General features: G+C 31.9%; 3 protein-coding genes across 3 annotated transcripts; 2 read left to right on the forward strand and 1 right to left on the reverse strand.

Moving 5' to 3' along the window:
* Positions 1–743: 743 nt before the first annotated feature.
* On the forward strand, positions 744–4,074 carry LOC106366604 (4-substituted benzoates-glutamate ligase GH3.12). The gene is given in 5 exon segments (XM_022691727.2): positions 744–1,181; positions 1,312–1,413; positions 1,791–2,563; positions 2,642–3,174; positions 3,176–4,074. Coding segments are annotated over 5 exon segments (1,686 nt in total). The 5' UTR covers positions 744–933; the 3' UTR covers positions 3,206–4,074.
* Positions 4,075–7,091: 3,017 nt separating this feature from the next.
* Positions 7,092–7,944, forward strand: LOC106434255 (probable pectinesterase 29). The gene is made up of 3 exons (XM_013875090.3): positions 7,092–7,238; positions 7,380–7,645; positions 7,746–7,944. Exons 1-3 carry the CDS (start codon positions 7,092–7,094, stop codon positions 7,942–7,944), a joined length of 612 nt encoding a protein of 203 aa, XP_013730544.2.
* Positions 7,945–10,835: 2,891 nt separating this feature from the next.
* LOC106366603 lies at positions 10,836–12,881 on the reverse strand. Its single transcript, XM_013875095.3, has 2 exons — positions 12,676–12,881; positions 10,836–12,302 (listed from the first exon to the last, which is right to left on the reverse strand). The coding sequence occupies exon 2, from the start codon at positions 12,123–12,125 to the stop codon at positions 11,040–11,042; it is 1,086 nt and encodes a 361-aa protein (XP_013730549.2). The 5' UTR covers positions 12,126–12,302; positions 12,676–12,881; the 3' UTR covers positions 10,836–11,039.
* Positions 12,882–15,170: the final 2,289 nt, after the last annotated feature.

Genomic DNA, 15,170 nt, shown 5'->3' on the forward strand with positions numbered 1-15,170 from the left:
TGTTTAGTTCGCGTTTCATTTTGTCCCTTTTAAAATCTTTCGTTTTCTATTTGGATTTCGATATATCTCTATAAATAAACAATTAGATTTCCCTGACTGGTTCAAAGGCAGCGGTTGCGGTTGCGGTTGCTGGAGTTTGTGAATGCGGGCGGCTGCGGTTTCTAGCGGTTTTAAGAGATTTGTACGACTGGTACTGCAGTTAAAAATTGGTGCGTTTGCGGGTGACTTATGACTGGTTAACTACCAAATGCGGTAACAGTTAAATAATTAATTAAAAATATTTACATTTAATATAATTATAAAAATATCAAAAATCATAAAATTATAATAAATATAAAATTTATATTTAGAAAGTTATAATTTTAATTTTAAAAAATTTATTGAAATTGTTTTTATTATAAAATTTTATAATATTAATTAAAATATAATAGATATATTTTAATATTTTCATAATTTCAATTTTAAATTTTAAATTTTTTATTAAATATTTTTACATTTGTATATATATTGTTTTAAGAAAAAGAAAAAAAATTTACTCTCTCGCAACCGCCTGCAACCGCAAACGCTAGCTGGAGCCAGCTTTTGAATTTATGAGATTCGGAGCGGTTTGAAACGGTTTAAAGCGATTTGAGTGATTGTTACAAACCGTCGACAACCGCTACCAACCGCAAAAACTGCGTTTGCGGGTAGTAGCGGGAAAACCAGTCGCCATCTTACTGACGACTGTAATCAAGAAATTAAGATCTGCAGGAAAGATTCGAGCCCGTTCCAATTATTTTAAATAAGATAGATAACTTTAATTATACTATTATAGTAATCATTTAAACAAATCGAATCTTTTCCCACGCATTTAAAATTTCTCATACAATAAACCCTCTGACTTGAGGTGATTAAGATCTCAAAATTAAACCTCAGTATCTAACCTCCGGTCTGATGGAGCTAATGAACTTAACAACAAACGTGAAGCAAATACAAGATGATGTATTAAAGGAGATACTTACACTTAATGCTAACACAGAGTATCTCAGAGGCTATATTCATGGAAGTTCTGACAAAGAGTTATTCAAGAAGAACGTACCGGTCGTAAGCTACGATGATGTTAAGCCATATATCCAACGTGTCGCGAGTGGAGAACCTTCGAATGTCATTTCTGGAAAACCCATTACTAGATTTCTATTGAGGTATTTATTGTCCAGTTCAAGAAAATATCAATTATGCCGAAACAAAATTTATATTTTTATACTGGAACTTGCTAGTTATATATATATAAACTCAATTGTAATATGGTTGTGACATTGTTGATATGTGTAGCTCTGGAACTTCTGGAGGGAAACAGAAGATCTTCCCTGTTAACAACAAGTTCTTTGAGGACATGGCATTTATCTACGCTTTACGCTCATTCCTTATATCAAAGTAAGTTTTTATCCAAATATATATGTTATGCTTTTTTATCCAAATGTATCATTCACAACTAATTTTTTCTTCCAATACTACGACAAACTATGGTATGAAAAATACTTTTTTACAGAATAACAAATAAAACTAAAACATAATGTTTTAAGTTTCCTTTTTCTAATTAGGAGTTAAATTCCCTCTATTAAATATAGTTTTTGAGTTATTTTGATATGAAGTTTGTGGAATTATTGAAAAGAAAAGTTAATGATTGTATATTTGGAACAAAAACTTAAAAATGTAATCTAGAGACTTGTCCTACTTAATTACACATATGTCCTTTTTAGTGTCTTTGTAAGTTTGAACACATGATCCAACCTTTTGATTCTGGTCTGTAGGCATACTGAAGGTGACGAAAAGGGAAAGGTGGTAATGTTGTTTTTCGCCAGAGAGCAGTCTATAAGTCCATGTGGTTTGCCCATTTCTACTTCCGTTACAGGCTATTTATTGAGTGACAGTTTCAAGAACCGGCCTTCAAATTGTTTTACAAGCCCTGACGAAGTGATGTTGTGTCCAGATCTCAAACAGACTATGTACTGCCATCTTCTTTGCGGTCTTCGTCAGAGAGGCGAAGTTGTGGCTGTGGCTGCTAGCTTTGCTTCTTCTTTGGTTGGAGCAATCACTTTTCTTGAGAGCTACTGGAAAGAAATCTGTAACAATATCCGGTCTGGCCATGTTAGCGAGTGGATCACCGACCTTAGTTGCAGAGACGCTGTTACTAACATCCTAGGAGGGGGTAATTCCGAATTAGCAGATAAGATTGAAGAAGAATGCAACAAAACATCTTGGAAAGGTATAATCCCACGTCTTTGGCCTAATGTGAAATTCATCCAAAGCATTGTTACAGGACAAAATTCTCAATACATTCCAATGTTAGAGTTTTACTCCAACAAAGTGCATTTGTTCTCCCCCGCATACGGATCTTCTGAAACAATGTTTGGGGTGAATGTGAATCCCTTATGCAAACCAGAAGATGTATCATATACTTTTATGCCCAACATATCCTACTTTGAGTTCATACTTGCTGACAAAGGAAATGAAGGTGAAATTGTTGATCTTGTGAATGTCGAGATTGGGTCCTACTATGAGCCATTGATCACAAACTATTACGGTGAGTTATATATGTATGATATTCATATTACATATTTTTCTCAAATTAAAGAATTAATTTTTTTTATGCTGGTATTAGGTTTACACAGATATAGAATGGGAGATATTCTACAAGTGTCTGGATTTTACAATAATGCACCTCAATTTAGGTTCGTAGGCAGAAAAAATTTGGTTCTAAGCGTCAACTTGGAAGTCACAACTGAAGAAGACATTTTAAAGGCGTTGAATAATGCAACACTCGTTCTTCAACGTTCAGATTTACTATTGATGGGATTCACATCCTATGCTGATATCTCCACTCTTCCAGGTCACTACATTTTTTACTGGGAACTCAAAGCCAAAAACATCAGTGACATTGTTAAACCTGATAACAAAGTATTGGTGGAATGTTGTTGTGTAATGGAGGAATCATTAAGTGCTCTTTATCGGGAGATAAGGAGTAAAGATGGATCAATTGGACCTCTAGAGATCAGGATTGTGCAGCAAGGAACATTTAACTCTCTGATGGAGTTTTCCATCTCTCAAGGTGCTTCGCCATCTCAGTACAAGACTCCTATGTGCATCAAGTCTTCTGAAGCCTTAGTGGTTCTTGATAATAATGTTCTTGCTCGCTTTTTTCAGTGATAAGTCCCCTCCTTTCTGATCAGATATGGTCTACTGGGATTATGATAACCCGTGGAAACAATTAGATCATATGGCTGAGAATAATGAAGGGACAAAGTTGTTCGGTGAGCTAGATTGGGTTTTGTGGAAGTGTGGTTTGTGAATTTAAATCTTTTTTTTTCTTGACGTCCTAATTTTATATCTTTATGTGTAATTTGGGTAAAAGTCAATTACAGTAAAAAAAACTTTATAAATTAATAATGTTAAGACTATGATATTTTATTAATTATGGAGTTATTAATTAACAAAAATTTCTCTTTTTAGATTTTTTTATTTAATAAAATAAAAAATAGTTGATTTTATCATATATCCATTAATTAAATCTTAGAAATTAGACTTTCATATTGTTTTATTATATTATTTATTCTATATCTTTATGTTTCGTAGAATTCAAATGTAGTTTAGATATAATTTTACTAAATATTATCAAAATATATTGATTTTTTTTAAATAGTGATAATTTCACTGTGAATATAAAACCAACAATATAGTTTTTAGTTTATATTTATCTAAAATGCATATTTAGATAGATTATTGATTTATGATTTTAATGAGACCATATATTTACATTGATTTTTTTATAAAAAAATATTATCTTATTATTTTAGCATTTGTGTCATATTGTGAATTGGTATGACTCGGACTAGAAAATTTATTAATTTATAGTATTTATTAATTTACTAAATATTAATTTATATATTTTCTACAGTATTAAGTTTGGCCCAACAATGGTCCAGTTGACAAAAAAAGATTTTGATATTTCATAAATTAACCAATTTAACCGAAGTTTACCCGCCCAACCAACCAAATAAATCAAAACTGACCGATTAATTTGAAACTGAACCAAAAGCACACGTATAGATAAAGTTCGGTAACAAATTTCAAATTGCAAAGTAACCAAAATCAACCATTGTTTTTAAGGCTTGACAATACCCGAAGAATCGAACCGAACCTGACTGAAAAGAGTTGAACCTAATCCGAATCAAAGTTAATAAAATATCTGAACAGATTTAAAATTTTGGTATCTTAAGAATCAGATCCGGATCCAAACCATAAAAAAAAAAAATTTCCACACTAAAAAATATTTGAACTACAATTATACATTTAAATATATTAATTATCTCTTAACATCCAAAAAATACTTGAAAATTTCTAAAATACATAAAAAATCAAAAAATGTCTAAAATTATATATAATATATAATTATCTAAAATACTCAAAAAATCAAAAATACCGTAAATATCTACTAATTGTTCACCCAAATATCCATAACCAACCAATTTTTATGTTAATTATATATATTTAGAATATAATATTCAAATTTATATGTTGTAAATTATTTTTTATTTAAGGTTCTTAAAATATATTTGTAATTTTAAAAATTGTTTACAAAATTTAAATGGGTATTTGAACCCGAACCAAACCTGGATTGATCCGAACCAAACCCGAACCAAAATATCTAAATAATCAAATGAGATTTCCCCCTTAAATCTCTAGCCCCAAAAGCCTAAAATCCGAATCAATCTGAACCTAACCTGAATGAGAACCCTAATGCCCACCCCTAATTGTTTTGTTCGGTTAACTCTAGCAGATTTAAATCCGAAATAATCGATGCAACTATTTTTTGTTGGTTTGACACAACCTTCAAAGCCATTTGTCTCAAAGAAAATAAAAGTGAGTTTATGGCACTTTTAATAGAGAATGCTCAACATGAAATTTTTAATTCATGTACAAATGTAAGTATGTAAAAATAGAAAAATTAACTATGAGTATCTCAAAATGATGAGAACTCCGTACTAAAATATTCCATTTGAGATATTTTAGCATAACATTTTCATCATTTTAAATACACAAACCAGTTATTCATAATATTTCTCTTTTGAGTAGATTTTGAGAAGTCGTGTTAGATACCCTCTATGAATATGTTCTTAGATATCTGCGCATAGTTTGTGGTTTTTTAAAATTAGATTAGAATATTGTAAAATGTTAGATTGAGTCTACTGATACTGCATCTACGTTTAGTCTCGTCTATTTAACAGTTGCATCTGCTTCTTTGATAGTGTTCCAAACAAAATCTGCTTCTTTGATTTTCAGTTTTAAAATTAATGTGTCCTTTTTTTTGCATGAATGATACGGTTTACATTAAGCTTTTTTCTTTTAACTGAGCTTTTTTTTTTTTTTTTGAACACAACTGAGAATTACATTACGCTTTTTCTGCTATGTTGTTACCACATTGTCTCTCTAGATTTTCCCATGCACCAAACATTCCAAACAAAAATTACATTTTTATTATTTTTCAGAAGTCTAGAAATTAAAGATCTTTTTGTACTACATTTTGTTAAATCCGTTAAATTTTAAGATAATTTTGTATCGTGCAGAAACTAAATTCTATAACTATTTTGCAAATTTATGGCTACAATAAACTACACAGTTTGGATAAAGCATCTACATAAATCATTTTTTTATCTTCCAGAGGTATACTGAGTCTAGCAGAGCTTTCCTTTCCATCCCATGGCAACCATTTCCAACCAAGTTGCTATAAGTTCAAATTTAATTTATAGTGGATTTTGAAACTTCATATAAAAATTAATATGCACTTATTCTCCTGATTAAATTTACATAAGTATTTACTTCTATATTTGTGCATGTATATATAAAGAATCTCATTTTTCGTGGATATAGTCTTTGAATATTGTGTTGCTATAATGTATGTACTTTAAGAAATAAAATATTTAAAATGGTCAACTTGTACATTACTTCATTTGGTTTAAAAGATAAGAATTAATAGATTGTTAACCATACTTGGAATTAGGTAGGGAGTGTACGTATATTTGAAGTGGACATGTTTTGAAGTGTAGATAAATAGAAGTTTAAATCAAGTTTACAGAAACACACGCACACACACACACACACACAAAATTAACTTGAATTTTCTGAAGTTGTGTCGTTAAAAGAGCTAAAACTTTTGCTTTAACAAATGAAATTTCTTATTTGTCTTTTGGCTCTATCATTTTTGAATTTGACGGCTAGTTCATCACGTGTCTCTCCTCATGGTTTAGAACACAACCAACCAAAAGATTTCAACATTGATATAGTAAAGACAGTGGTGGTTGGTCAGAGTGGTGCAACTGACTTCAAAACCATCCAAGCAGCCATCGACTCCGTTCCCTCTGGTAACAATAACTGGATTAAGATTCAGCTTCAAAACGGAATCTACTTGTAACCTCTCATCTTCACTCTTTCTTCTTTTATCACATATAGTTTAATTATGAGATGCATCACACAAGAAAAAAAAAAAGAATCAAGCAAGTTGAGTTTACCAATGTACGTGTGTTGATGCAGCGAAAAGATAGTGATTCCGCTGGAGAAACAAAAGATAATACTGCAGGGAAACAACCCATCAGAAGTGATAATTCAATATAATGATGCAGGACAAGCCCATTTGTGTGGTCCGATGCTCGTTAACGCCGAGTACTTCGTTGCAATCAATGTTACATTCAAGGTCAGGGTTTAAATAATATAGTTGCTATCAAAATCCATGTTTTAGGATACTGATTAATTCAAGCTCTGTTAATTATTTTCGTTCATAAGCTATCTTCAACTAGATTTGTATGTCTAAAGCCGTGAATAACTTTTGCAGTAGTGATTTTTTTTTTTTAACAATTGACGGATGGTGTACTTTTAAGCTCGTTTCATTTTTTTTATGGAGATTGTTTGGATTAACTTTTATACATGTGATATCATATGAAATAATTCTTGTATAATATTGTGAAACTGGCATCTTGTTTGCGCAGAATTCTTATAACAATATAACATCATCACTAGTACCATATAAAGAGGTAAAGGTAGCTCCATCAATTGTACTAATGGCGGACAAGGCGTGGTTCTATGGCTGCAGTTTCATCAGTGTCCAAGACACACTGGCTGACTTTGTCGGCCGTCATTACTTCAAAAACTGTTACATCGAAGGAGCCATTGATTTTATATGGGGAGGAGGCCAATCTATATACGAAGTAATTTCATATTTATATCTTTCATAAATTTTGGTTGCGTATAGATGTGTTTTGAATATTGTCTTACAGAAAATTAGACCTTATCGGCCCATAATTGCCAAAGGAATTACTATATGGAAATGTATTTGTTTGTCAATGTAGAAATGCGTGATATATGTTAAAGGAATGACAAAAGATGAAATGGTGGAAGGCGGAGCAATGTTACCGGGATTCATAACCGCGCAAGGGAGGCAAAGCGAGCAAGACACAAGTGGATTTGTGTTCAAATACTGCGCGATTAAAGGAGATGGAACGGCGTTCTTGGGAAGAGCTTACCGAGGCTACTCTAGAGTTGTCTTTTATGCAACCAGCATGTCTAATGTCGTTGTTCCTCAAGGATGGGATGCTTGGCTTAATAAAGGCGAAGAGTACGTATACTTATTCTCTTTTACTATATATTAATGTGAATTTATCACATATTTGGCTAACATATATTGAGAATTATTTAATTCTAAACAATAAAATCAGAGATAAAATTACATTTGCGGAGGTAAATTGTACGGGAGAAGGAGCGAATAAGCAAGGAAGAGCTGCATGGCAGAAGAATCTTTCTGCTACAGATGTTGATTTTCTTGTAAACCCCAACACTTTCATTGATAGAGATAGTTGGATCTTCACACTTCCTTATTCTCTTGTTTCTTTATATTCACCATCTTCCATTCAGTAAGCGATCCATAATTTGTCATTGTTACTTCTATCGTTTTAATACATGTGATTTTTCAATAAAAATAATTTCATTATTTTGGGCTTTTCGCAAAATAATTTGTCACTGTTATTTCTATCGTTTTAATACATGTGATTTTTCAATAAAAATAGTTTCATTTTTTATTTTAAAATATAAAGTAATTTTAAACTTTTATTCTTTATCAAAAATATTTTACTTTTTCGTATGCTTTAAAAACATATTATAAACAAACTGAATTTAATAAGATTTAAATGATCAAATATAAATTATAATTAAAATATAAGAGAATAAAATTTATGATAAACATGATCAAACGTTTTCTACTTTGTAGTTTGAAGAAAAAACATGTTATACATGATAGAAGAAGGTACATTTGCAAAATTTAAAATGAGACACTTGTAATGATCAAACAATAAAGTACATTAGCAACTTTTATATTTGTTTTATTAAAGTTTTGATTAAAATATTAAAATTATATGTCAATACTAATAAAAGTTTTGATTGCAAGAACGATAATATTTAAAATAAAGTACAAAATTTCGGGTTTTTATGCCGGTCCTATTCCAAACAAGTTTAGGCCTACAAAACCCAAAACCCAAATTGGCTTAGTCCGAAAGACCCAAATTTTTTTGGGGTTATAAAACTAAACCCAAACCTGATAATTTTTAAGGATAGGCGAGCTCGGGTTGCGGGCTTCGGCCCTAATTGACATGCCTAAGTTAAAACGTATTCTTACATATAACTTTTGATTTTAATTGAAAGTTGAAACTAAGTCACCCAAAAATATATGCTTCTCTTGGGTTTTATTAAGGTGGTTTTAGGGAAAGAATCTAAAGAGAATATCTGATCCAAAATTAAGAAAATAACTAGATTTTGACCCGTACTTTCCAAGCGCGGGGTTGTTGGATTATATTATAATACAAAGTTTTATTATATCGAAAAACATAATTTTTAACAGCTATATAATCTACAAATTAGTTTATTTGAGATTTTATTTGTAAACTTTTACGTAAGTTTTTTTTCGACATGAGAATTATATCCGGATCAAAAAAACAAACCAAACCGACTCAAAATTATAGGTTAGTTCAGGTCCAGAAAAGATAACCTATTGTGTTTTTTTTTATCCGCAGGTCTTTGTTTGAGTTCGGGTCCTACCCTAGATCCGATCATAAATATGTGTTTATTAGGTATATTTGGATATTACGAATATGTTTCCGGTATTATGGATATTTTTTTTAAGTTTTTGGTTTATGATTAGAGTTTTGATTTCAGGTAAATTTTTCAAATTAAAAAAAAATTGGGTATTTGGATAAAAGTTTGGGTATTTTTCAGTTCATCGTGTTAGATTTTGAATGAGATTTTAAATTTTTAGGTATTTGAATTTTTTTGGTATTTGTTTGGAGTTTCAAATACTTTTCGTGTTTCAGATATTTTCAGATTTTTTATATATTTTGAATTCTTTTAGGATCTTAAATACCTGAACAGATGTGGACTCATTACGTCCATATCAGGTCCAATAACCTTTTGATATAGATTTTTAACGTTATTGTACAAAAACATGGTTGATGAAATATTTTTCTGAGTAAAAGTATCATAAGAAATAATATTAAGATCTGCTAAAAATATTTAAAATATTGTATGATTAGAATGATTAATGTATTATCAGAAAATAATAAATAGTTATACATAACTCCAACAACATTTTATATTAGATTTTTTAAAACTCTTTTCCTTTTAATAGTATTGATTCGTTTTAAGTGAAAGTATATAAAAGTATAATATCTAAACGAATAATTTTCAAAATCTTGAATAATCAATACTGATATCGTGAAGTCGGGTTAGCTTTAATAGAACCAATGAATTTCTTCATTTTTGTGAAGGTAACATGAATATTCAGAAAAATCATTTTTAAATATGAAAATATTATAAAACTATAGACGGTTGAAAGTTTAGTATATGATATGAGATTTTAGTGGAAAAATTTATATATGATATGATTACTTTATTATAAACGAAAGAGGAAGTTAGAATGTACACATATATGTCTTGTCATTTATCTTGCTTTAAATCATATATTATATGATAAAAGTGATAATATAAAACATTAGTTTCAATGCTTTTACGATTAAAAATCAAAATGATAAATATAATAATAGTAATGATTAGGATTTAGGAGTGAGATTTAAATAAATAAAAGAATTGACTAAATTATTGTTAGAGAAATATATGGCAACATTGTTAGTATAAATTTAAGGTAAGACCAAAAAATAATGAGTTATATGAAATGGTCCAAACAACTTTTATAGGTAGATTTTTTTAGACTCCTTCCTTTTTAATAGTATTGATATATCTACATTCTTTTATTTTTTTATTTTATAGAAATTAATGTAGAATATAAATATTCGTAATTAATTAAGATATGTTTCATAGAATCACAGAATTATAAAGCAATATATTTTTGTATAACACTAGAAATATTAGCATTTAGTTGTGAAATAGTAGTATCTCTTAAAAAAGTATGTACTAAAATCTTGGATATTTGGTTTGATTTCTTACCATTTGAAAGAGAGTCTCAATTCCCAATCAATAAAATTTGTCTCAACTCTCAATCAATCCCCTCATCTAAAGTCGCACGTACATACTAACTTGCTAATGTTGTGACTTTTGAAAAACATGGGGACCCAATTAAGACCAGATCCATCGGAACATGTGAATCACATAATAGTTGATAAAGCTTAACAGAGTTAATAATGGTCGTGGGGAAATGGATTGGGTTATACTTACATATTCGGACTTCAGGGATACCTCGCATTGTTCATGCGTCAAAATCAAGAGGCTAAAAAGTTGAGTGATTAGTTTTGTGTGTTTTTTTGTTTTTCTAAAATCAAAATTGATCACATAATAAAGGTACAAAAATATGATCCACCGAGCAGAAAATATTTCAAAACAACAAAACCTCACAAGCGTAAAATCCCCTCAAACCCTCCCTTTACAGTCAAATCGTCTTTGCCAAAAAAAAAAAAAAAAACTGAATAATGCCTTTTTGCGCAACATACTCTTAAATCTTACAGCCATTTTTAGTTCTCAGCTTCAAGAAATAGGCTGAGTTCCACATACCTCTCCTGCGAAGAAGACCTCGAGTCTCTCCGGCCTCTTAAGCTCAAGCTATCATCGGTCTGCGGTCCAAGCAACAGAGCACCACTTCTTTCTTCCGTCACAGTCCTATCATCTTCTTCCTCCACATCCCTTAGACCTCTCAGCGCCATAGAATCCGAGACCGGGAAGTAGACAAGCAAGCAAATGGAAACAACGGACAAGCAGAAGAGGGAGAGGAACGCCAAGAAAGAAAGCGCTTCGAACCCGATCCTATCCGCCTTTGTTAGTACTGACAAACAGAGCGTAATAATCCTCAACGGAAGGAAACACGAGACGGAGAATATCAAAGTGTAGACTCTCTTCTGCAGACGCTTGTTAATCACCAGCTTCAGTATCTGCCTCCCTAGCCAGAACAAGTAAGCTGTTAGCACGGCCGCAAACACGCCGAGGATGACAGTACTCAGGAGAGGATAAACGCACAACGCGACCTCTTCCCCATCGATAATAACTTGGGAATAGGTCCTCGTGAAGCTTGGCGGCAGGTTTACATAAGAGCCGCTACCACCGTTTAGGCGCGACTCGGATAAAACAACCGCGAGTTGAAGAGCGAGCATAGGGACACAGTATAGAACGATGTAACAAGCGGTGTTCCTGTTCCACTTCCCGCTCAGAGCGCCCCCAGACTCCATCTTGAGAGGAGCGCGCAGAAGGAACATGAGCGTGAGAAAGAGGCAAGGCTCCGCAAACCCTAGATTCGAGACGGTGTACCACTTGCAGACGTTCTCTTGCCATCTGAGATCCAACCCGCTCAGTATCCTCCTGTGATACCGAAACAAACTCAAACGGAGAATCTCTCCGACAGCCCAGCAGATAGCGAAGAGGATGAAAGCGATACGGATGATCCAAGGGCCGCTGAAGTAACCAAGCTGGAGAAATCCGTGTTTACGAACGTGAGACTGGAAGTAGAAAGAGTAAGCGATGCAGAGGAGACCGAGGAGGGTGAGGAGAAGGACTAGAGAGATGGTCAGCACGCCGAATGCATCGGGAACTAATTTGGTCAGGGGCATCACCCAAAACACAGTATCCACGCATGCTCTCTACCAGCATGGGTGCCTGCAGCCTTGTCTCCAAATCAATGCCAAGCTACGAATGACCCACATTCATTCACACCAGCCCAGATCGCCCGAATACTACTTTTGTGATCTTTGACTCTTGCACTTGTTTATGCGTCTTACCTACATAAACTGAACCAAAATTGAATATTTAATCAAACCAGACATCATGTATCCAAGATCTAAAAAAAAATAAGACAATAACAAAGCAACCTTCAAGACCAACAAGGATTCAATAGGGTGATTTAAAATACAAGTCAACGAGGTTACATAACCTTTTTGTCATCCCAAAAAGACATTTTCTTTTCAGACAGAACCAAGAGGGAACCAAGAGATTGTTTTTTTTTTTAATTACAGCACCAAAGTCAATAAACGAGAGAATCGCAGAAAGAAAAATCAATTTTATGCGCATAATGCAAAAACGAAACCATCAAGTACAACCAGATCCGACATAGAAGAGAACGAATCCAGAGTCTATTAAACAAAATTTCGAAAGAGAGCTTACAAGGAGGAGAATCTGGATCCAAAAGAGTTAGAACGGGGAAGATCTGAGCAGCGGCGGAGAAAAGAGAGAGAGAGATTGGAGGAATGAGGCGTAAAGAGAGACAAAGGAGAGGAAGAAGAAAAAGGAAGAGAGATATGGAAGGAGAAGAAGGAAACTCTCCGTTGGTGACAGCCTGTTTCCAGCTGTGATAACCGATTACTCTGGATCCCGGTTCGGGTTTGTTTCTTTCTTAGTTGTCCGGGTTTCGGATTTTTTTTGTTGACGTGGCTCCACCCTGGCGGCGTTTGTCTTTTTCCTTTTTTTGTTTCGACAAAAAGTAGAATTAAATTACCAGATTTTTTTAAAATAGTCAAACTTTGCAAAAAGGGTTAGCCAAGGAACAGTATCAGAGTATTATATTCCAAATTTGATACCAAGAATCATTAGTTGACAACTTTTGATTAAAAAAAAAATCATAGACAGCTAAAAAAAATATCATCAAATATTTTTATACTACGCAATAACAGATTTCAATTGAAACTATTTGGTAACATATCACAGCTGATGTTACCAAATAAGTTTTGTTCAGCTATTTTAATTTGCAGTTGCACAGCTGGAAGGAAGGATATGATCATGATGGAATAATTGCCTTGAGAGATATACGTACTATGATTTGCAAACTGTCCATATACTGTCTTTCAAAAAGCATCTTTCCATAAACTGTTTTAGCAAAAAAAAAAAAAAAAATCTTTCCATAAACTGCAACATAATTACACCAAACGTTATTTTTTTTTGGGGGGGGGGGGGAGGGGGGGGGGGGGGGAGTCAATCAATCCGAACCTTAAAAGATAGCTGGAGAAAATCAACCTAGTTTAGTTTATAATGAATCGGTTTTCCATTTTTCCAACACGTCAACGACTTAATGTTAAGACTTTAAAATTTTATTGGTTTATAGATATATATTAACTTGCAAAAGTTTCTTTATTTAGATATTTTTATTCTAAGATAAGAAAAAGATTTGATTTTAGTGTATTAGCTAGACACTAATTGTTATTTATTAAAATTTGACATTTATATTAGTATTATTTTATCATTTGGTGTATATAATATATATTGCATAGAATTTAAATGTGGTTTTAGATATAATATTACTAAATCTCATCAAAAATATATTAAGTGTTAAGAAAATATAAAGATAATTCCATTGTGAATATAAAATAATTATATAAAATATGTATACATATAAATTATTAATTTATAATTTTAATAGGACAATATATTTACATAGAATTTTAAAAAATATTATTATCTTATTATTTTATCGATTTGTGTCAAATTTTGAACTGGTTCAAATTGGGACCGGAGAAATTTATCAATTTATAAAGATTATTAATTTATCGAGTATTAATTTATAGAGGTTCTATTGTATTTTATTTGGTTAACCAAACCAAACAAAAAAAAATATGTTGCATGTGTTCTAACTTAGACTTCGATTGTTTGACTACTTTTTTTTTATTTTTGTTTTGAACTTTGTTGTACAATATGATAATCATTTTTGTACTGTAAGCACATGTTATTTTCTTGACTCTGATCGTTTTTCTTTTGATTTTTGAAACAAAAAAATTGGAAGGAATTTATGTTAAAGACTTAAAGTAATACAACAAAATTGTTAATACAATACATGTTTTCATTAGTAAAAGTGCTAATGTCTCAAGATTCATATGGTAAACATGACTTAGAATACAACAAAATGATTAGTTTTAACTATACGTATTATATAACTGAAGAATTTTTTTTTATCAAGAAAAAATATAACTGAAATATAAAAAATACTATCTGGATATTTGTAGACAATATGAAACGACCAGATATTTATCTAACAACGATTCAAAAGTTTCCATTATTGCCGGAGATTTCTCCGAGCAGCTTTTGCATCTCACGTGATAATTTGTTTCATTTTCAGAAGATGTATCCATCTATCAAGATTTGAACGTTATTGGAATATTGATCCGCAGAACCCAAATGTGGAAATGGAGTTTCTGGCAAATTATCTGATGGAACTGACTTTAAGAGAGTATCATTTCTTGAAGTTCCTGCGGTTATATCGCTGCTTCTGCTGTTTTTCTTGCCAAGGACAATGTTTTCTTGTTTGTTAAGACACAAGTACACACATCGCTTATGTTCTGTTCCACAAATATGATTTTTATTCCTTCTTTTTTTTTTCTGCACAGAACTCTTGAGCATTACAAAACGTATAAAGCCTCCGATCTCAAAGCATCTGTTCATGACGTGCGAGACCTTCAGCTTAACACCATAAGATGTCCCTTAAACTCTATATGCATGAAGTACATGCAAGAGAAGGTAAAAATAAGTTAAATCTTTGATTTTGACAAAAAAAACAGTTCGGTTTAATCGGTCGCCTGATGAATGTAACAGTTTTTTGGGTACTTTACAGTTCAAATCTGTGGTGGTGTTCACTCATATGGAGCTACCTGATAGGGTATATTTTGAAAGGA

The sequence above is a fragment of the Brassica napus genome, chromosome A9 (assembly GCF_020379485.1).
Source record: "Brassica napus cultivar Da-Ae chromosome A9, Da-Ae, whole genome shotgun sequence".
Lineage (NCBI taxonomy): Eukaryota > Viridiplantae > Streptophyta > Magnoliopsida > Brassicales > Brassicaceae > Brassica > Brassica napus.